The sequence below is a fragment of the Acanthisitta chloris genome, unplaced genomic scaffold, assembly GCF_000695815.1.
Source record: "Acanthisitta chloris isolate BGI_N310 unplaced genomic scaffold, ASM69581v1 scaffold4043, whole genome shotgun sequence".
In the NCBI taxonomy this organism is placed as follows: Eukaryota; Metazoa; Chordata; class Aves; order Passeriformes; family Acanthisittidae; genus Acanthisitta; species Acanthisitta chloris.
The window spans coordinates 45,755-69,142 of NW_008664150.1; the positions used below are offsets into that span (position 1 = coordinate 45,755).

General features: G+C 37.7%; 1 protein-coding gene across 1 annotated transcript in view; it reads left to right on the forward strand.

Annotated features, from left to right (window-relative positions):
- The window catches only part of TTC7B (tetratricopeptide repeat domain 7B), a gene marked incomplete at its 5' end in the record, with an annotated part of 79,547 nt that overhangs the window by 41,975 nt on the left and 14,184 nt on the right, over nt 1-23,388 (forward strand). Inside the window, 2 exons of the mRNA XM_009071206.1 lie at nt 1,598-1,738; nt 6,970-7,172. Coding sequence (XP_009069454.1) covers nt 1,598-1,738; nt 6,970-7,172 — 344 coding nt within the window. The remainder of the gene's footprint in view (nt 1-1,597; nt 1,739-6,969; nt 7,173-23,388) is intronic.

The window sequence follows — 23,388 nt, forward strand, 5'->3', positions numbered from 1 at the left end:
AGTGACAGGGTGCAGTGACATGTGGTTCCAGACATAGCTCTCAGACAAGACAAGAATCACTGGTGGCTAGTGCTTATTTATGGTGCCCTTGCTAGTATTTTTCTTGGAATATGTGCCACATGCTTCTTGCTTCCCTTTTGTATTTCTTTGGAAGTTAAGCCTTAAAATAAGATACACAAAACCTGTAGTGAATATTCTGCTGTTCAGGATGGAGTTTGAGTAGTTTATCAGCCAGTAAAGAGCAAACTCACTGCCAAATACTGTTTCAGGTCTTCAGGGCAATTCCTTGTTCATAATGACATGAAATGCTAATTATGCCCTGTGCTGCTTTTCCCTTGTTTCTGTCAGTTAAGGGAAACATGATGCACACTTTCAGACAAGCTTCCTCTTCCTACTGATGTGTGTACTAGGAATTTCTGGTGCTTTCTGTTTTGCTGATCTATCTTGTCACACTTAAGAATGTATGGGGTTTTTGTGGCAGATCTCCTTCTGTTAAAATCTTCAAAATACCTGTGATATTGAGAGTGAAGGTTTTGTTTATTTCTTAAATTCTAGTGATGAGGATGAGCTTTTGGGATGCAGTTCAACATGTACAGGATTCAGTATTTTCTTTTGGAATATCTGCCATTGTTGACCATTATGGATATGGTGATGGGATTAGACAGTTTCTCATCTAATCCTATGCAGAATATTTTCCTGTTGCTATTTATTGACCAGGCCGAGCCAGATTGAGATTTTGTAACTTGTAATGAAAAAACACCTAGAGATACATTGAGGCTGAGGTGACAAGGAGTGTAGCTTAAAATATTCATGGTCTGGATTTAAAAAAATAAATCATGACTAAATATGCTGGCAATAATTGGCTATCCAAAGTACAGTTGCCACTAGATATTCTCTAGTCATAGAAGTTTTTTTAATTTCAGTACTTTGAAAAGGGTGTTATTTGCCAGTGAGATCCTAATCTCACTTGGAATTGTTTCATTTTATGAGAATTATCCTTAGTATGCTTTGGGAATTCTCTTTATGCAAGGGCATTTTTCCACAAGGCATTTTTACTCAGCCTTCTTGATTAGCCAATTTCTACATTCAGTGCAGTTTAATTGTGTATTTGTGATGGAGTATGTTGTGATCGTTGTGTGTTTTCGTTCTCTTTTTTTTGTTCTGTTATTAGTCTTAAAATAACCCTCAAATTGCACTCTGTGGAAAGACACAGCAAATACTAACATCAAAGTGCATGCAACAACCTGAGACTACAGTGTATGATACCATCACAAACCTTTTTTGGATTGTACATTGCCAGAAAAGAGGTGTCAAGTTTAATAGAAAGTATTCATAGTAGCAACCCAAAAAACTGTCAGGTATAGTTACCAATGTTCAATGTGTTTTTTATAGAATCTTTCAGACCAGTATAAAAGCTTTTATAAGAAGGAAAATTAACCTGACATTTAGAAATCTTCTCAAAAATAGTAAATGCAAGTTAAATCTTTAGGAGTTTAGGGTAAAGCCTTGAATGAAAAGGGTTAGGAGTAAATGTTTTATCCAGTCTATGTGGCCTTAATTCTTTCTATAATGGTAATTATTTTTATTGCTTCTACAGGTTCAGTCCATGCCACATCAATAGCAGCTTCCAGAGTGGAGCAAGCATTGTCTGAGGTTGCTTCTTCTCTGCAAAGCAGTGCCCCTAAGCAAGGTCCTCTGCACCCTTGGATGACTCTGGCTCAAATATGGCTTCATGCAGGTATTATGGAAGTGAAACTTTTTACTTTTCTTTCCCCTCCCCGTTCTTGCTAGCCTAAGAACTTGCAAAAATCCGTTGATTTCAATCAGAATCTGTTAATCACTTATCAGATCAAATTTTTCCCATGTCTGTGTGGCACTGAAGCAAGCCAAGAAATAAAAAGCACACTACAGTTGCTCAGTGTGTAAGATCATTTAGGTAAGATAAGGCAGTAGTTTTAGACTGCAGCTGTTATCAGTGGAGTTGTATCTCCTGTAGAACACAGGCAACACTTTCTCCCTGATCCCCAGATAATTTAGTTTCTGAAGTACCTAGAGTATGTTAATATTTGGAAATTTAGATGTCCTGGTACCATTGGATTGAAAAAGGTATTTGTAACATTATTGAATAGAGTTCCTGTAACTAGGAAAGCTTTATCATTGTAAATAGTAACTGCATATGGCAAGGGGAAAAACAGTAGTAGTTCTATTGAGCAGCCTGTCCCTTGCAGCTGTGATAATGAGCTCTCATTCAGATCTTTTCCTTCTGGCTTCATTAATGTAAAGACCCAGAATTATTTGTCTAAATATGGAGTCATCTTGAGTAGATGTAGTATTGTTATACTGCTTCAAGCCTCAAGCTAAATACGATATCACAAGTGGCTGTTACATAAAATTTTAACCAGAAAATGATGATCCGGTGTATTTTTACACTGTTAAAAATGTATAACATGCAATTGTTTTTATTGATACTTGCATCAGAAAGGTGTAACTTAGTAATCAGCCAACAATTGTTCTGCTTTGGTTTGCTCCCAGAGCATTTTTCAGTGAAATAACTTCTTTCCCTTCATGTTTATATTCAGCAAAACAGTGCTTTATTTCTTAGCATTTTAATTTACCTATTTTGCATTAACAGTTTTATTGTGTGAAAATCCTTGTAGGACAATGGCTCCCAGTTATTAATTAGTGTTTTAGAGGAAAAGCCCAGAAGATTGGAAAGAAAGAGCAATTAGAGTGATTAATAATAGTGATATCATTTGGGGGTGGAAGAGCTCCTGGAGAGCAACGCAGATGAGACCCAGGCAAGGTCCAACAGAGCATAGTCACCTGCCCTACATCATGGCAATGTTGATTTTAAGTATTTATACACTGTCACAGAGAGCCATCTACAGTAGCTCTTAGCATTTATAGTGCTGATAATTTCTCAACCTGGAATAAGTTGGTTCCACTGCTTATTTTCTGTTTGTCTTGTTTTTAATTTTTGTTGATAATGCCCTGTTGCTGATTGTTCAATCCGTGCAAGTGACTGCTGCTGTTTTGCCCACAAAGGAGAGGTCTGGACACACTTTGCTGATTCATTTTCAGTTCACAACTTAGTCAGGTTTGCATACACACTGGTGTTCTGCTGCTGCAATCCACCACAGTCCACTTTCCACTCTGAAAAATATCTCTCTTGGCAGACATGACCTGTAGGCCATATTCTTGGTTCCCAGCAGGAGGAAGCATGGGTGGGAAGCTGGAGAGAGCTGGGTTGGACAATGAGCTAAAGTGTTAAAGATCCAGAGCATGGAGAGTGCTCTGACTGTTTGTGTGTGGGGAGCAATGAAAACAAAAGCCCCCAGGAGATCAAAGAGAGCTTCTGTCTGCATTCAGACAAGGTACTGCAACCCGAAGTTGCTTCCTCTCTTGTTTTGAAATGATCCTGTTCTTGGTACTTCTGCTGGTGATTTGTGCTGTGCTTCAGTGTGTTTAGGTCTCCTGCTATTCGGCTACTTGTCCTGCTACAGTAGTGCACTGAGCCTTGAGAAAGGCTCTTTACTGTAGGAACATTAAGAGTAAAGTTTGTTCCCAGAAGCACAATAAAAGCAGAGATTCTGGAAAGTGTCTTCATCAGTGTTTATACAAGTTACTTGCACATAAACCAGCGATAAAATTACTTAGCACCTTACAGCACATATTCTTTAAATAAAAGTGAAGATTTACCATGGAGAAATTGTTTCCTTTTTGAGACTTGTGCCCCATTTAACTGTTTGACTCCCTCTATGGTTGTGCAGTGTTTTGCTTCTTACTGAGGGGAAAAAAATCTTTAATAAGCTCTCAATTTTAAGATACTAAAATTGAGAATTATTCTTCCTGTAAGATTACAGACTCATGGAAAAGTTATGTAAATAAGTTCTAATACATGCAAAACTTAGTGGAAGATACCCCAACTAATATAGATGATGTAAAAAAATAGGAAAATGCTTGTTCTTATGGATATATAGTGTCATTTCAGCTGTCATTAGTGTAATGAGCATGGCGTTCAGTCCATAGAAGTTGGTTTTGCACACATTAACCAGCTTTTAATTTTTCATCTTGTGTTTATTAATGGACTGTTTCAGCCTTTCATTTTTGGACATGCAGTGTAAAGATGGAAAATCAGCTTTATTTTAAATGTGAAACTAAATGACTTTGGCAATTAATACATTCTCCAGTAGCTCGCTGTTAAAAACCAGACGTAGTCCCTAAGTGATCAGTGGCTGTGATGGTCCTTTGAGAAATGCAGCAAGGCTGAACTCAATACTGCTATGACTCTTGATTGGAAAATAGATTGATTCCTCAATGAAATGCCAGTGTAAGCGTTGGAAGTGTTTGAGCTTGAAGGCATTCTTGGCGTTTCCTAGGTGGAGATGCTGGGAAAAGCACATCAGACTTGGCACCTGGTTTCTTTTCAAACTGCTGCTTCTCTCTGAGATGTGCTTACAAAGTCTGCTGACACTTGTCAGTTTTCCACAACTGATTTGTTTCACTCTGCCATGTTGGTTTTTAACATTTTTATTCAGTTTGAAGTCATCATGTCAGAATGAACAGCTCTCTTTCCGTTCAGAAATTTCCTGAATGAACTTTCACACCTGACACTTAGCCAAAGGTTCCACCTTCTAGTCATTCATTCATGCAGTTTTCCAAAAAGCCTGGTTTATATTCTGTTGGGGTGGCATAACTGCTAGTAGAGGAAAGGAGAAGTTTTTTTCAAAATAACTCCGTAATAACTTTAGACAATAAGGAATTATTTTGTTTAAGATTGATACTTTCAGGAAGGTCTGTCCATAACTGTCAAATTTGTCTGCTGCAGTTTGTAAGCAGGAGAGCAAGATTTAGTATCTCTTACATTAACATAAGACAAATTTATATGCAGTGTTGCAGCCTAGTGTTAAAAGCTCTTACTATCATACTTGTTTCGTCTCCAGGAATACAGACTTGCAACTGTAGTCTGTTAAAATAGCCAATCTCTGCTTATTTTTCAGTCTAGAATTATTGTGGTAGCACATAATCCCCTACTGAAGTAATTTTTTGTTTCTGCATATTATTTGCAAATAATTATAGTTTTTACTTAGTACCTTTTACAGTCTGTGTAAATTGTTTTTTTTAACTTGTCTTTTCACCAAGGAACTCATGAATGTGTATTTAAAACTATGTTTCAAATCTGATGATGCTGGAAAAGGGACAGTAAGACCAGTAGAGCTCAAATGATTAGCATTTAAATAATGTAGTGTATCTTGTACTCACCAAAATCTTGTTTCTTACATAGCAACGTTGACCATGTAGCTTTTAGAAAAGCCCTCAAGAATTAAAGTACCCAAAGCTTTTCAAAAATATTTTAGGGTTTTTTAAAAAAGCACTTCTTAGTGCAACTCCATTTTCTGCTCTATGTCCAGCTCTTAAATCATGGCTGCAGTTTGCCCTTTGGAGTCTACTAACAGTAAAAGTAAAATCCTAGCAAGATTTATTTTCTCTTTTGATTTCAAAATTGTATCTGTTCATTATCTTCCAGGTTTGTTATTCTTTAGTTACACAGTACCATCTGTCTAGGTGAGATGGTTCTTCAGGGGTTAGGGGGAAAAACTGTGACTGGATCTCCAATTTCATGTGTTGGTTCCTCACATGGATGAGACTTTTTCCATCAAATAACATTTCAGTAGTTTCTAAAAATACACCACATTAACCCATACATCCACATGGACAGATTATTTATGTTAGGTAGAATGTGTTCTGTGAAATCACCAAGACAACTGAGGATCAAAATTATGCTCCTCTGGTAGAAAAAGGTCTGTTCTCCCACCAGTGGCATCAAGCCTTAGAAGAATAAAATAATTTACTCCTGCAACTATGCAAAAATCAGTTATAAAAATAGCAAAATGAGAAGGATTTTTAAACTGTGCTTACTCACCTCCTGCTACTGGAAGTGCATGTTTTGTTACTCATTGTTATAAATTGATTTTGATGAAAATAATTATGTATATTCATAGCAAGTGTCACCTGTAAGTTACAGTTTGCACACTCTGCTCTCCTGAAGTTGACTAGTTAGAGATACTGTTAAGTCTGTTGATGCAATTATCTCGGAAGAAATCTCCTTTAAAGGCACTCAGACATCAGTCTCATTCAGAGATTTATGCATAATCCCAAACCCACTGCTGTAGTGTGAGTTCCTGATCCGAGAGCCTTTAAACCAAGATGGGAGGCCTGTACAGCTCAGTGGGAAACATGCCTTGAGCAATGACAGATCACTTGGCTGTTTGGATGCAGCAGATTGATTTAGACCTTAATCCACAAAACTCCTGTGCAGTGTGATACAACAGAATGCAGTTATACCATTACTTTGAGGCTCCATTTTTATTGGGTCGGTGCCAACGTAAAGGAAAAGATGACCCAACCAGAAGCTTTATTAGCTTTTCCTTGCATTTAGTATCTCTTTATTCCTCTCTTCTCCCATTCCTTCATTAAGAGCTTAGGATAGTCCAGCAGGATGGTGAAACAGCAGTGTTGAACTGTGCCTGAGCGCTACTGAAGGCAAATGCTTCTTCTATTATTAGTTGTTAATGTATGAAACTTTTTTTTCCCCTATAGTCAATCTGATTGATACAAGTGTGTGTCAGGCTGTTTTAAATAGTACTGGAATATTGGCATGCTTGTATCTTAAAAAGAAAACTAAAATTAAAAAAAATCCCAGACAAGTTAAAAATAAACTATGAAAGATATTCTTGGGTTTAAAACAGCCATTTAGAGGTTGTGACTTCTACATTTAGAAAAGCAACTTTCCTAAAAATATAATTTATTTAAAATAATTTAGTTAATAATTTCTCTTAAGATGCAAAATGCTTTTAGGAAAATAGCCTTTGTTTAGAATGAAACTGTTGACAAATGCAGCACATCTGACAACATCTAGTTATGGTATGAAGTAAGAATCGTTAATTGGTCCTCACATTCCTTCCCCAGCTGAAGTCTACATTGGAATTGGGAAGCCTGCTGAGGCCACAGCATGTACCCAGGAAGCAGCTAATCTCTTTCCAGTGTCACACTATGTTCTCTACATGAGAGGTCAGGTGGCTGAACTGCGTGGAAATATCGATGAAGCCAAACGCTGGTATGAAGAGGCCTTATCTATTAGTCCTACCCATGTGAAAAGCATGCAGAGGCTGGTAAGTCTTGAGTCTGTGTTCATAAGTACTGTTGTATTGTGAAATCTTCACTTGGGGTAGCTAACCCATAGCTTATGAGTTTTGGATCTATATTCTTATTAAGAAAATGCTTAGGAAACAGTCTTTTCTGGCATTTATTCTGTCTTCTGTGTGTGTTGGGACAAAAAAAGGGTCTGCAGCAGTAAGACTATTTCAGTCCTAATAGAGACCAGAAAAAGAAGTCATTTGCATCTGCCTAATATTCAGTGCCATTGGGAAATAAAGGTGGCTCTTGCTAAGAGGACTTGGATACTGTTTTCTAGAGGAAAGACCAGTCATTCTGCTAATTCCAGGCTAAAAGTTGAACTCTCAAAATCACAGAATATCCTGATTTGGAGGAAACTCACTAGGATCATCAAGTCCAGCTCCTGGCCCTGCACAGGACGTCCCCAAGAGTCACACCATGTGCCTGAGAGCATTGTCCAAATGCTTCTTGAACTTTGCCAGGCTTGGTGATGTGAGCACTTCCCTGAGGAGCTGTTCCAGTGCCCAATCACCCTCTGGGTGAAGAACCTTTTCCTAATATCTAACCTAAACTTCCTAGACACAACTTCAGGCCATTCCCTTGGGTCCTGTCACTGGTCATCAGAGAGAGGAGATTGGTGCCTGCCCCTCCACTTCCTCTGGTGAGGAAGTTGTACAGAGCAATGAGGTCTCCCCTCAGTCTCCTCTTCTTCAGGCTGAACAAGCCAAGTGACCTCAGCTGCTCCTTGTATAGCTTCCCCTCAAAGCCCTGCACCATCTGCATAGCCCTCCTGTCAACACTCTTATAGCTTTGTATCTTTCTTATCTTGTGGCACCCTAAACTGCACACAGTACTTGAGGAGAGGTGACACCAGTGCAGACCTGGTTTCTACATTCTACTTGTGCTACATGGTTTCTTGGAGTTTTGAAAGGTGGAGAGTCAGTCTTGCCCTCAAGTGAATGTGCAGCTTTAAGTGCAAAGGTGCCTTCCATGGGATAAATGTATGTTTGTTTATGTACTTCATAGATACATATATGTATATATTCTGTGCTTACTAGCTTAGGAAAATTACTTTTTTCTTTTAATCCAGTTTTCTTCCAGATAGAGCAGAACAAGAACAGCTGAAATCAGCTTCTTACCCCATCTTTTTGTTCAGAAGTAGAAGCTGCTTTCTGCCTAGGTGCATATGAATTATTCAGAGGAATTTCTTGTGCATCCCTGAGGGAAACATATGAGACAAAAGATCAGATAGGAAGGCAGCACAGGAAAAGTTTTTTGTTTCACCTTTTCAGCATTTCGAGATATTTGAGCCTGCTGACAAATGCCAAAAGGTTCCTTTTCCTGAAGAAGCAGGCAGGCAACCTAAAGCAGTGCAACTTGGTGAAAATGAAAGCTTAGCTTTTTCTGGGTATCTTTCTGCTCCTCCCCTGAATCCACCTTTGAATAAATAGTCTGTAAACACACAGTGCTGTCCAGAGTGACTGAGAAATTAGCTGTCATGAGGCATGTGAGATGAAAATTACTGCTCTACCAATCCAGGTTTCCTTTTTATGGACTTTTCTGTTTGAGTCCTACCTAGAGGGTAACTGTTCATTTCGTTGGATTAGCTAGTCCTTTTTAAGGGTTTTTATAATTTAAAATTTTGCTTCTAAAAGTTTTCTCTATTATTCTAGACCTCTCTGTAGTAAGATGTTGTTTTGAATAGATTCTGAGAGATTTATGCTGCTTAAATACAGATATTACAGACATACAGTACAAAAATGCCTGTCTATGTAATTTCATGTAAGGAAAAAGTACAAAATTCTGTGCCCTTCTTGGTCCTTTGACTATTGCAAAAAGTATTTTAAGGGGGAAGTTTGCAGTGTTTACTATTGCCTCTGTGTATAGATGAATATTTGTACATCCCAACACTTTGTGTCTATTTACCTATTTATTGTAAGGAGATATGATCTCAGTGGCAGAGGAGCTATAGCAACAGCACTGTGGAGGTACCAGCCTCTCTAACAACAGCTGAAACATTGACTTCTAATATTTGTATTCACAACTGTAAGCTGACAATTGATTTATGAACGAAGTTCTGTGTAAAAACACCCAATTATTTTATGTGATTTGGTATTTAAAAATTACTTGATACAGCTTTCCAGCAATGCTTAGGAAGACATATAAAATGCTACTATTTCTACCAAAAAAGTTACCTTATAACTTAGATTTATTTAATAAACTTGGGTGAATTTCTTTTTGAGGGGCAAATACCAAGTATAGATCATAATGACTTTATGTATAAAGTGCAACAAAAAGGAAATAAGACTCGAGGATGACATGAGCTCTAGCAAGTAGCATAAGTATCCAGCCCTGCCTCTTTGAGTAAAATTACTTAAAGTAGTTTAACCTGAAATCAGTTTTGAAGGATTTTTATTTCCTTTTGATTAAAATTTTAGAATGAGTGACATCCGACACTCAGTGAAATGTCCTGCTAATGATTTGGAAATGTGAATCTTTGATTTGAGATATTCTTTGAAGTTGTCCAGAGAAAAACAAAAGCTAAATAAACTGTTTGTTTAAATTTGTACGAACAGCAATGGCGTATTTGGAATAGCCAAATTTTCTCCTTTTATAATCCACCCTTTTAATGATGTTACATCACTCTGGTAAGGATGAAAAAATAAACTTTGAAGCTTTACTACTATTTTCTATACAGCATTTAGGCCGTAAGTCTCTTTAAGTACTTATTCCTAAATATGATATACTCTCTCAACACATAAACAACATAACTAATCTAAATTACTGAAGAAATATGTGAATAAGGACCAGAAAGGTTAGTTTTGTGGCTTCAGGACTGTTGCAGTTCCTCCTGTGATTTGCAGCATATGCTGTGCTTTGGAGTTCGTGCATAAAGACTCTTGCATTTGTCTCTAATGCAGACATGACATCCACATGCTGTTAATGTGACTGTGGAGACATGCTCTCTGCAGAAGTCTAATGTATCACATGAATGAAGTTATTTTTTATTGTCTGGTATCAGCTGTTAAAAGACTGTATTTTTCCAAAATTACCATTTTCTAAAGAAACAAGTTCTTACTCATTTTGCTGCTGTCTCTAAGGTCATCACTGATTTACTCCTGTTTCAGAGATTTACCAAAATGAAAAATAGGATGTCTTGGTGATGGTGTGAAAATTGGAGCAGTTGAGTGGTGAAGGAGATCAGTTCATCAACAAAATGATGCTGATATAAATGGGAGGGGGGAGGTTAACTCTTGTATTTGTCTTACTAATGAGGTATGGGTTGGATTCCATCATCTCAGAGGTCTTTTCCAACCAAATTGCTTCTGTGATATTGTGAAATGCCTAATACAACATGGCACCAAGTGTTGGGGGCTTGATCCATGTGAAAATGTGTTTAGTTCTATTCTACTTAACTAAATTTGGGAAATGGAACCAATTGGGTCACACTGTTGCATTACCTAAGGTGGGAGCTGTTCTGAGGGAGTTGGCTGCAGGAGTTCATGCTCACTGCTATTTCCACTCCTTCTGAAATGTTGGGGGGTTATTAATTACATCAGCTGAACAAGACTAGTTCTTTCAAAGAGAAATTGTCTTTATATTCTCTTTATTTCCTTGTGCAACTAAGCTATTCCTCATAGAGTTGATATTTAACTCCATGCATTCATTCACTCTATTCTGTTGAGCAATGCTTGTTCTAAGATTTGCCTTGTTCTCAGGTGCTATTTTTTACTGTTTGTCACTAACTAGAATTTTCTCCAAGCCAGAGGTTATACCAGTTTGCTATTTGGCTAGCTCTGACTGCTCACAATATGTCAAGAGGGAAGCAATAACATGTCAGTATTAATTAAGTGTACTTCATGGAGTGCAGCAGCAATGCTTTTGAACAAATGCAGTGTCCTTTCTTCTTTTTCAGGGTTGTATAGTGCACTCAGGAAAAGCAGCACAAAGTTGTGTTGTAAAGGTTTGAAATGCTTTGGTTTGTGTATTTCAAATCATTTCTTATCCCACCAATGAGATTTAAAATCTTCTTTAATCACTTAATTTTAAGATGATGATTCGCAATTCAATTCAATGTCGTATACACTTGGTTTCTACCTGCCTGATCTTGGCCAGAATGGATTTATTTGAAAAATTTCTCCATTCTCCCTACCCTTTATCACCACATCCAGATATCTGAATTACTGCTGCCTTCCTGCTTTTGTCATTGTTTTCCTCCCCTGCGAGAAAAAGGATAAACATTCTTTTATCTCCTGCAGTCAGAGTGCTGCTGTGGAAAGTGGTCCTTACTGCTGACGTCTGAAAAGTCCTGAAACAGGCCATCATTCAGTAATGCCTGAAATGACAGTGAATATTTCAATCCATTGTCCAGAAAACAAGTCTGTGTATTCTCTCTCAAGCTGAAAATTTCTTAGCTAAATGTAGGTTTGACATGAAATAGTTATCCAATATTTGTATATTGTTGTAATCCCAGGAGACTCCAGTATTTTGTGAATATTAAGTAATTCATCACAGTACTTGCCAGTTAATCCTATTAGTAGCTTAGTTTCTAAGAGTAGAAAACTAGAACAGAAAGGGAGAAATTACTTATCCAGAATTACTCATGTAGAAATTAGTTTTCAAAAAGCATTACCTTAGAGAGTTACATTCCCTGCTCCACACTTGCATATCTGTTGAAGTTTCCTGTATTTATGCAGAACAAAGTCAGATCTCTTAAGGCTTAGATTAACTATGTGTGCTTTATCTCTCAGTTATAAATATATTGCTATTTATTTCTAACTATACCGACTTCTTCCATTTTTTTCAGCCCAGAGACATTGCCAGAAATGTGTGGCAGTACAAATGGGTAGTGTGTGCTTATGGGCCTGCCAAGGATGTTGAGCTGACTGAAAGAAAGGAAAAATGGGCAAGGCTTTAGAAACATGAATTCAGGCCCTGTCTGAAGAGGTCATGGGAGTTAGAGAAGAGAAAGTCTAAGCACAGTCACCCAAACTAACATTTTTCCTTCAGTGAGGCAATGTTCTCATCCAGGGAACATTCGGTAACTCATTTGATTTTCATTGTCAAGTCCCTGCACTGTAAAATTGTTGGTTAGGCCACATGGGTTTGTCCTAAGCACATTGTGCTGGTTCTTGTGGATGGTTTGGGTTGCACCTGATTACCATAGAGCTAAATGCTAATGCCAGATGATTTGACTCACTTTCTAAGTGCATCCTTATGCACATGGTGGTTGAAGAAGAATGGAGAAATACCAGTCATTGGTTTTCTTAGATTTGTCAGTAAAATGTTGTAGGTTTGCCCTTTGGCCAAAGACTCATTGCTCCTTACAGAAGGCATTTTACTATGATTTGACCACTGTCACATCTAAATATTTCAAGTAGCTGGATTCTGTACTCTGAGGAAACAGTGGCCATTCTGCTTGCATTTTAACCTGGAATCCATTGAGTTCAAGTGACTCAAGGACCATTTCAATACACTTTCAATATTTCACCTGCCTTGTGGTGCTCACAGTCTGTATTCTTTTCTGTTTTGAAACTACTATTTCCCATTTTAGCCTTACAAAAAAAATAATCAGTGGTTAGTGCAATAAAAAGTGCATAAAACCAACTTGCAAAGTCATTAGCTTTTGAAATATAGCAAAGTGGAAATCAAGGTGAAAAATCAAGAATGTTTTTCCCCTGTTTGTTTGAAAGTTATCTCTTTTTATTTTTAGTGTTGTTCAGCTCAAGTACAGCAGTTAACCATTTCATACTGATTCATATCTAAAGATTATCATTGGAGGAAGATCAGCAGAATGTCTTAATTCCTGAATGCTTTGCAGAGTTTTACAGTACTCTTTTAAAGCAGATCTATTTTTGTTCAGTATTTGACAATAGTAACTGCTACAAATTTGAGTTTAAACTAGAACTTCGTTGCTCTTTTGGAAACAGAATGTGACTGGGAATTTATGGCTTGTTTATAACTTGGAGCAGTGAGCTCCCACTTACTCAGGCAAGACTCTCTGTGTTGATTCCCTGAGAACTGTTCTCAGAGTTGTATTTTGGGGCTGGTGAAACATAGGTCCTGCTTCATAAAACTTTTCTTTTTTTCACATTACTCTGTATTTACTCCAAATGACTTAAAGCAGCTGTGACAGGAGCAGGTCTTTCAAAGAGAAAATACCTCCACTTGTGGATGCTTTTCACCACCTGAGAGTGATCTCTCTAAGATCTCTTCAACAAGGTCTGACTTCTCTGTGCAGTTCTCAGCTGTCAGCCACTACAAGAGGAATATTGCAACTGGGCTGAAATTAGTCGTTTGGTTTAGTGACTACCCGAAGATGCAAAGATGATCTGATTTTGTGTGACATGCAGAGTTGCTGCATTGAATGGAACTGGACTAAGATGGAGAATCTGAGCTGTTGAGGTGTAGTGTTTATTGGGGATCTAGTAGCAATGGTTTAAAGCAGCTTTCTGAATTCAGAGAGAAACTCTTTCGAACAGAAAACCTCAGAAGGTTAAATTAAAAGTGGATCTTAAAAAAAGAACAACTTAAATTTTTGGAAAGCTGGAGGGATTTTGTTCTAGGGGAGGTGTGTGTTTGTTAGGGTTTTTTGGTTGGTTGGTTGGTTTTTTTACATAAGGATTTTTGCCTGGTATGCTCAGCTTTAACTTTCTGTTTTCATCTGTTTTCATGCTATCTGTGTGATAGATTTTTCCACAGTTTATCAATTCAGGCTCAGCTTGCCAGAAACCATTTTATCACTTCTATTTGTTCCCATTTTATAAAATGGAAAATTAATTAGTGGTAGATGCTGGCAGAAGGAAGGGATGCTTTGGCTAGAGTTACTCCTCTTTATTTGGCAGGTCACGAATCATTCCAGTGTTTTTATTGTGTTGTGTGGAACTGATAAAATTCCACTCATCAGATAATGCTTCACAATTCATTGTTGCAGCAGGTCAGTCTGCAGTGTGCAGTATTTACTCCAAAGTTGCTTCTCTTTGCTAGGAAGATACTAAGAATCTTTGTTTTCAGTTTTTGAGATAGAAGTAGTGTTCATCTCAAGCTTTGATTCATGTTTTGTAGCATAAAGTTTTTGAATTTGGTTTTGTTACCAAAACTGAGCTATTATCAGTTCCTTTCACAGACAGGAACTATGGATCAAACATCATAATTTGGTAAGTAGCAACCAAGTATCATTTCAGCTTCAGGGAACAAAATTCAAAGATCACAATGGCCCATTCTGGCACAGGACTTTGATTTTGCTAGACATCATACATAACAAAGCATCTGAGGAGGAATTCCCTGCCCTACACTGTTTCAAGTAATTATCAGGCAAAGATCTGGGGAACGAGAAGATGATCACATGCCATTTGCATAATAGTAACAGTATTTCAGATACACATGTAAGATACATCCACTTGTCAGAGTTTGTTGGGTCTCCCATCCTTGGACATATTCAAAATCTGACAGGACACAGCCCTTAGCAACTCTACTTTCAAATATGGTTGTAGACAGTCTCCAGTTCACTGCTTGCTTCAGCCATCCTGCAATTCTAGGAATGCAAGCAAGACAAGCTTTGTAGATGGGAACACTTGTTTGTGGACAAAATCTTGTTAGTGTTTTCCTATAATGCAAGTCTTCCCTTATTTTTACCAGTGGTAACATTCTATGAAGCACAGATTTTTTTTTTGTTCTTCTCTCATTTCTGAGGCACATAACCCACAGCAATCATGGAAGGAAAGTGCAAGAGATTAATATCTTTCTCAATTGCATTCACTTGTCTTACATGTGTGCACGTATAATATACACAAAATGTATGTATACATATATTTTCTGCTACAAATCTGCCTTAGTATTTTGGATGCATCTTACTGTCTTTGCACTGTAAAAGTGAGGTAGTGCCAAGCCACGTGCCATGCAATGTAGTTGTGTCAACTGGTCATTGCACTACGCCTCAGTTCCCTAAAATGGCCCATTCTGTGATAGCTAGTTAATCATAGAATCAGAGAATCAGCCTGGATGGAAAAGACCTCAAAGATCAACGAGTCCAACCCTACCATGGTTACTAGACCATGGCACTAAGTGCCACATCCAGTCTCAGCCTGAAAACCTCCAGGGACAGTTAATCCACCACCTCCCTGGGCAGCACATTCCAATGCATAATAATGATGCATTTTTGAATGTTGCCAGTCTGATATTTTTATATGCTTGGTTTGACTGGCTTTTAATAGTTGAGCTTTTAAATTTTTATTTCTTTTGAAGCATACAGTTAACTCTGCAGCTGCAAACTGCAAGAATCACCAGTTGATTCCAAAATACTTCCAGTCATCCTCTTCGTGCAGCCTGCTTAAGCAGTATGGTATGGTTAGGGAATGTCCTCTCAGAACTGTCAGTGTCGAAACAGTGGAACTGAAAAGCCTCAGCTGGGGTCTTCACAAATTGAGTTTTTGAGCTTCTGTCTCTCTTTTGATGGTTTTCTCATGGGAGGTTCAAGTATGCCTTAATGATCTGCATTGAAGCTTCTGTAGCCACAGATGTGTCTAATATTAGTTAAAGAAAACAAAATGTTTATGACTCTCTACCATTAATTACATGGCAAGTATCTCCTTTTCATAGCACTAAGTAGAGATGGTGAACTGACCAGCAAGCCAGTGAAAGCACCTGGCCACAGTGTAATTAAAATTTTACTTTTGGGGGCTTTTTTTTGGTAGGTTTTAAGAAGGGTAATCCCTATTAAAACTCTTTCCAGAGTCATTCTATCTCCTTATACATTTTGTTCTCTAAAGGACTGACTACAGTAAAGTCATTGACAGGTGGGTTTTGTTGATACTGTTTTTCCTCCATGCCTTTTGCTGGGTAACTGGCCACCTAAAATGGGACAGAGGGGAAAAATCATAGAGAGTTATATTAATGGAAGAATATGAACAAGTAAAACTAATTTACAGAATGAAAATGTCAGTAGTCTTAGTCCCAGTAATTCAGGGTAGGGCCAGGAGACCTCGTGTCAGTAAAGTGCTAATAGTTGTTCTTGGTATTTAAGTTCTCTTTGTTTGAAGAAAAAAACAGAAAAAGGAACAAAGAGGAAAAGAAAAGGAAGGCGAGAAGGCATGAAAAAACCCTGAAAATGTGTGCTCTTCCCTACTATCCTCTTTGGTCTCTTACATTCCTTTTCATAGATACTTGCTGCTGCTTTTTTGCATGGATCTCCAAAATGCTATTTTTATTTTGCTCTGTGTAATTGCCTTTCAATATGAGAATTGCTTTGCAAACCACTTTTTAAATTAGGTCATTCTGCTGAAGTATGCACTGGGCTAATTATGATTATTTTGCTTCCCTCGGCATTTTTGTGCTCATTGAATTTATTAAAGTATTACTTTATAGCTGGAGCTGAGAACTTACACAGCAATAAAAGCTATATAGCACCTGGTGTGCTTTTGCTTGTAGGTAACATCTGGCATCTAATCATTTATAATTGAATTTCATATCATTAATAAAGAGATATTTTGAAGTATTTATTTGGGGACAAATATAAAGAATGTGAAAAAAGCTTTGAGAGAGCAGCCATCCCCAGCTTTAAATGCACAAGAAGGATTTCATTTTCTTTTTCCTGAGAAAGGCTCTGTTGTAGAATTCTGTAGGTGAGAATTCATTTGTGGCCTGAAGTCATCTATACGTGTCTGGTTTTCTTTTCTTTTCTTGTGCTGCATCACTTTACTGAGTGGTGAAATACAACCAAGTGCTACCATCAACAGGAACCTGAAGGAAACAAACCATTCTGCGTGGCTTAGTTGTGATGGTTAGTATTTGTGTGGGAGAAACTTGCAGCACCGTGTCTGAGCCCTGTGCTTTTCAGCAGTCTGGCTTAGAATCATGTATTATTGTACAATTGCACAGGAGTTGTCAGTGCATGTATTTTGCTATCAATCTCATGCAGTTCTCAGGTGCATTTCTGGTTCACTGGTGAAATTACCTTTTACTTTACATCTATAACAGGGGAGCTTGACCTGCTTTGGCAGAACCTGTTTCCTGAGACAACAGACTGTTCTTGAGAGGACCAGAAGTTACCTGTTCAATTTTTTTTCTAACTAGGAACTACAAACAACTTGTCCTTAAAACTTGTGCTTTATTTTATCCTTATGAAGCAGAAAGTGGCCTACCTTAATGCAAAACTAGAGATCTGGAAGCCACTGTCCCTCAGGAAATTATTTCAGTGCTCACTTTGGCCAGGGTTATGTCAAGCAGCTGCATTCCCCAGATAAGTTGTCCACTCTGGTTCAGAGTTTTTTCTGCAAATCCTCAGTCTGGAATAGTCTTTTTATGTATCTCTCTCTTCAACTCACCTCATTTTAATTTTTATTTGAAGACCTCTTTTCCATTTACTGAAGCTTAGCTTCCCTGCTAACCAGTTTTGTACTTAGCAGTGCTTCTCCTGCTCATGAGTGCATGGTTTAAAGATGCACCTTGCACTTCAACCAACTTATTATGTGTGAATAGCATAATATATTTTCTCCAAGATTAGTTTTCTTTAAACATAGACTGTGTTTTCTGGTAGCTAACTTGTGTTAGATGGAGTTAAAGAATTGGCCTTTAAGATTAGTGCCAGGTTATTTTATATGTAATGGTGGGGTTTTTTAATCTAGATGAACAAATTAATTACAGAGAAAGCCAATTATTTCAGTGAGCTTTAATTCACAAGAAGATCTGAAATGTGTTTTGTTCAACTCTGAAAACTGTGTTCCTTTCTAAGGTGTGAGGGTTAATTTTCTGTTATTATTCCTATTGGAGTATATTCTTTTCAACAGGAACCACAAACGGTATGAAGATAGTTATGTGTTGGTACTGTTCTTCAGAAAGCTTCCATCTCTTGATTTCTCAGCAGGGGAGAGGAGACATGCTGTTCAGCCTCCTTGTGTTCTGCATCTTCCTGAAAGAGGTTTTCTCTAAACTAAACTGGCTGCTGCCTTCTGCAAATAGAATTAGAGAATAGGAGATGAGAGTGGGTTTTTAGGTAGAAGCATTGTGGCCCAAGCTGTGGACTGGAGAAGCTCTTTACTAAAAGCCTTTGGATGACCTGCTACTGTACCATAACTTCATTGTAATCAAATTCCATGAGCACTCTTGATACCTATGTGCTAAGACAGTAAATGAAACTAAGATACGGCCTGAGGTCAAACCTTGAAGTCTACTCACTGTCATCCATCCCTGTTGGATGAGTGGAGTAGCAGAAACTAGTTTTTAACTCATATTCTTGTGCTTCTCTATGCCATCTCTTGTTTGATTTGTTTTCCTGCATCCAGTTATATTGAACCTTTGCTGAAATTCAGACAAATTCGTTCCACCACTCTTTTCTTTCTTTCTTTTTTCCCTGGAAAAGTAGACTCTTTGCAGTACTCTGCCATCTGCAAATAAACATACCTACTGTGTGTTTAATCCAGGTTCACTCTGCATGAAATAGTGAAGGCAGATTTAGAGTTAACATTTTTAATACTACTTCTATCATGGTAAACTACATGGCTAAGCTGATACAGGAGGAAAAATACGTCATGAGTGAGACTAAGTAATGCTAAACTTGAAAACAGGAAACTGTTTTGGGCTTTCATCACTTTTTCAATCAGTAGTTTTTAAATTCTGATACTAATATGCATGGACTTGACACCGAGCAGAAAGGTAAGAGCTTTTTAGTTTGAACAGTTAATCACAACTCTAGTCTGTATGTTTTGTTCAAACACTGACTTTGCGAACAACTCTTGCTGTATGGAGAAAAAATACCATTAGTTATAGTTATTATATTTTTAGGCATGAATATTTAAGCATCTGAGGAATTTTGAAAGAATAAAAAGTAACTAGCTAAGTTGAGCAGCTGCAGATGTTATGGAAACTATGAAAATTGGTATGGCAGAGAGTAAGACAATAACTTAAATCTTTTTTACTCTTTTTCTAAATTGATAATCTAGATATTTTCAAAGGTTGTAGTATTTATTTTCATAACGAGTTTGAGTGGTCAACATGGGAAGTTTCAAATACGTTTTTCCCTGAAGTATCTATTCCCAGACAAGAAATGGGGAAACTGGGGCATAAGTGCTGTGACGTACCTAGTCTTAGATTTATTTCCTGTGCTGATTCTTTCCAGTGCCTTTGCACTCTGAAAAAAATAATATTCTCCATAGGCATCTCTAATGTCAGTATTCCCACTGCCTGCTGAAGGGAGCCTAAGGGTGTCTCTTGTGGCTTTTGACTTGCAAATGCTTAGCAGACTTTAGGAGAGCTTTCCTTTATGATACTTAAATTTAGTACTGCCACTGATGGGACCTCCTATTAAAATGTAGATTATTAGATCAGTTCTATCATTTATCAGTGAAAATTATATCTTTGATAGTTATAGCCTTTGCATGCAGTTGAAGTGAAGGGATATGTGGCAGCTCCTTGATAGCCATTTCAGCTCAGCCACATAAAATGAGGCCCTTGTCTCAAATTCACTGTGGAAGTCTCAATACTTTTAAATAATAAATCAGTTCATTTACCTACATCTCTCTCTTCCCCAGCTCTCTTCCTTTCTGGAAGGTTTTGTTAATGTTGCCTTGGATTTGCTCAGTGAATGTATTATTTCCCAAGCCATTGCAGCTGAGATGGCTGGAGAAGGAGATGGCTGTTTGGATAGCAGACTGGTTCAGAAGTATCTGTGGCATCAGCACTTTGTGATTACTTTGTGATCTGGTTTTGAGAGCTCAGTTCAACTTAGCACTATTTTATAGTAATGTACTTCTATAGGGGATAAAGATAATCTGCCTCCATAGATCTTTGTTACATTTTTACTTGGTAGAAAGTTCAGAATTCAAGAAAAGTTAACTCGAAACCAGCACTAAATATGAAGTCTGTGGATATAGAGGTCTGAAGGGAAAAGGATTGCTGCTTTTATTATATAATGGGTTGTTAGTTCTTCTCTGGTGTTCTGTTCAGATCTATGGTGTGGTGCATCCTCCTGTCCTACAAATCAGACTCCTGCCTGGGTTTGAACAAAAAAGAACTAAGTGTTGGTTTATGTCCTTGGGGGAAGTTGGAGACTATTATAGCCCTGACATGAATTGGTGAGCACATATATAACTCTTGCATAATTATTTCTGTGTAACCAGAGTCAAGTTTGGAGAACTATTGTCATAAATCTCCTCTTGCTCTTACATTGTTTGTGTGCTCATGTAATTACCATCATATGCAATAAATATAGCTTTGAGTAAAACTTCTTAGGCCAGCTTTTTCCTGAAGAGAGGGGTAATGTCCTTTGGGGAAGAAGATCAGTTTGGTAAGATGTGGCAAACCATAACTCTGTGCTCCCACTCGGTGATTAGTGGGAGGTAAACAAAAGAGGGCACTTCAATACCTTGAAGTTTGTCAGAGGGGTTGTAAATATTTATTATTGGCCACATGTTGAGGTTGAATGTAGTTTTGTACTCAGATGCACTTACCAGAGTCTTGGGAAACTTTAAAAGCTTTCTACATAACACTGAATTACAGCTTCTTTCTGCTAATCTCTGACATGAGTAGTTTACACGTGTGGCTTTTTCACACAACCCTGAGCAATCCTGCATTGTGATGGATGCTGTTGTGGTGCTTCAAGGAAGCTGGTTTTCAAGGAATAGCCCTTACATTGAATTCAAAGTTGGTTTTAGAAACAGCTTTTCCTCCTTAAGACCTGGTAAGGAATTGAAGGAAAAAGAAGTATTAGCAAAACACTCAGATGTTAAAATGGAGTGCTCACACTCAAAGGCCACAGAGCTATACATAAAGCATTTGACCTGGAAGAAATCTTCAGTCTTTTAGTACTGCACAGATGAACCAAGCAAAGCAATTCATTAGCAAAGCACTTGGCAGAAATATGAAAACATGAACATTGTTCACACTGTTAAAAGCTAAGCACTGCAAGGGAAGACACTACCCAAAACCACTGAAGCAATATTGCAGGCTCTAGGAGGCCCATTAGGATACAAACACCTGATTCTTTCAATTTATCTTCTAAATACTTTGATGAAAAATCCCAACGTTTTTAAATGCTTTCCTCTTATTCCAGGAGCTAAACTTTGTAAGTGAAGTTATGAATGTTTCTTTTATGGATGTAACTGAAATTAACGTGTGAGTTCCAATTTTTTCTGGGTTCTAATTCATTAATTCATCTTTAATCAGTGTGGCTAATGAAATGATATGTTGCAGTTCAGTGTGTTCAATATTCCTCAGCCACTACTAATACACTGCTTATATCTCACACATTCAACTTACTACTTAAAACCAATATCCATAGGAAATCAGGTGTACTAGGTCACTATTTAATTCTTAAGCCAGTTTCATCTGGACAGAAGAGGGAATGATGTAAAAAAAACAGGCTTGTGCAAGTATTGCAAATTGAGGCAGGAGGGAAGACTACCAAGGCTTTTGCATTATTTCAGGTTTTTATTAGGTATCAGCAAATACACGAGAGTGTTTGTAAACTCTCTGCTACAGCAGTGTAAGACACAGACACTAGAAAACCAAACCAGGTTCCTGGAGACAACTGTTAAAAGTTAACTTTCTAAAATCATTCCAGAACATAACACAATGTATTGTGCTACATTAGTTTAGTGAGCTATATTATTTGATAACATAAAGAGTTTAGACAAAACAGTGACTTCTGAGTGTTACAAAGACCTTATCAGTAAAGGGCTATAGAAATAAATAAAAAAAAGGTGCAGATTCAGGGTTTTTTTTCTGTACAGTTCACAGTGTGAAAATGGTTTCAGAGCTCTAAATCTACGTAGGCAAAGGTTGTGTTAGGTAGCACTTTGGAAAAATAGTTGCCATCTCTCAGAGGGGATCTGACCTACTGGAGGAGAGGACTGCTTTTGCCTTGATTTCTAAATTAAAATATCTCTAATGGAGTGTTTTGCTACCTTAAAATAAAGATATAATTTTAAAAGTGCATTCATGTAAAAACAAACCCCGTTATTTTCTAAATGGGTGGAAGTAATAAGGCAGATATTGTCGAGTGGTTACAAATGTTCAAAGACAAACAAGTGAGCCTCTATCAGCTGCAGAGCCATTCCAGTTTCCATTTTTTTCATGGTCCTTGTTGCAGTTTGTCCTGACAGCTGACAAAAGCTTATTTGAGATTCTGTCTGGTTTTTAATTTATGACCATTTGAGAAAGTGATAGCCACAATGGCATCGGAACAGATGGTATTATGAGGGTCATGGACCCACAGACTTACCAGAGGGCTATGAAATGCTATGACACAAATGCAGTCTGTGATGATGCTTTGTCATGTTAATTGAATGCTTAGCCACAAGTTGGTAGTTTATGGTTGCCAGAAATAACTGTTCTTGATATAAAGTCTAAAACAGTATGAAATGCTGTCAGATCTATTAAAGTAATTGACACGTCAAACTTAATTTCCTTTAAAATTGTGATCTGGTAGTATGAGCAGCTGGTGATCTCTTGAAAATAAATGATGTAGCTTTAGCATGGGCATCCAAACTCATCTCATTTTCTGCAGAATCAAACCCTAAGCTTCCAAAAATTCAATGCAGTTATATTAGTAGGTGCAGTTTTCTGCTATATGTATTACATTTAATTCAGTGTGACACTTATACCTGCATATTTTTGTGAAGACAGAATCCATGGATTTTGTCCACACAGTAGCTGGTAGGAAATGTTTGTATCTCACCTCAGACTCAGTGGCTCCCTTAAGTTCCATAATTCCCACCTTCCCCACCAAACCCACACTGCTGCTGTAGCTCTTATCCTTGAAAGTGGAAGCTGCCACTGCATTTCAGCTCTTCACTTGGACACCATTCATTTCCCAGTTTGCTTAGTCTGATCAAATCCTGGCTTTGTGGGGCAGTGCCTTTTCTGCCATTCTTGTGTTCATCCTGCCAACTGTGCTCCAGTGAACTAGAAAAGTGACTCAAATGGACAAGCTTCTGACACTCTGGGAAACAGGGCTCAAATTTATTTCAGCTGCCTGTCAGCTGACAATAGTAAACCAAAGGAAAGGACTGAGGGAGAAACAGCATTTGGAATTACACTTTCTCTGCAGATTCCAACCTTGTGTACTCATTTATGATACAGTTTGAAAAATGGATTTCAAGAGCCATAAACCAACCACAGCATATGATTTAACATGCAGTGTCAATCAGTGCAGTGATGGATATCCATTTATAAAAAGTCCATAACTGCAACTCATATTTTGCCTTAGTCTCTAGCAGG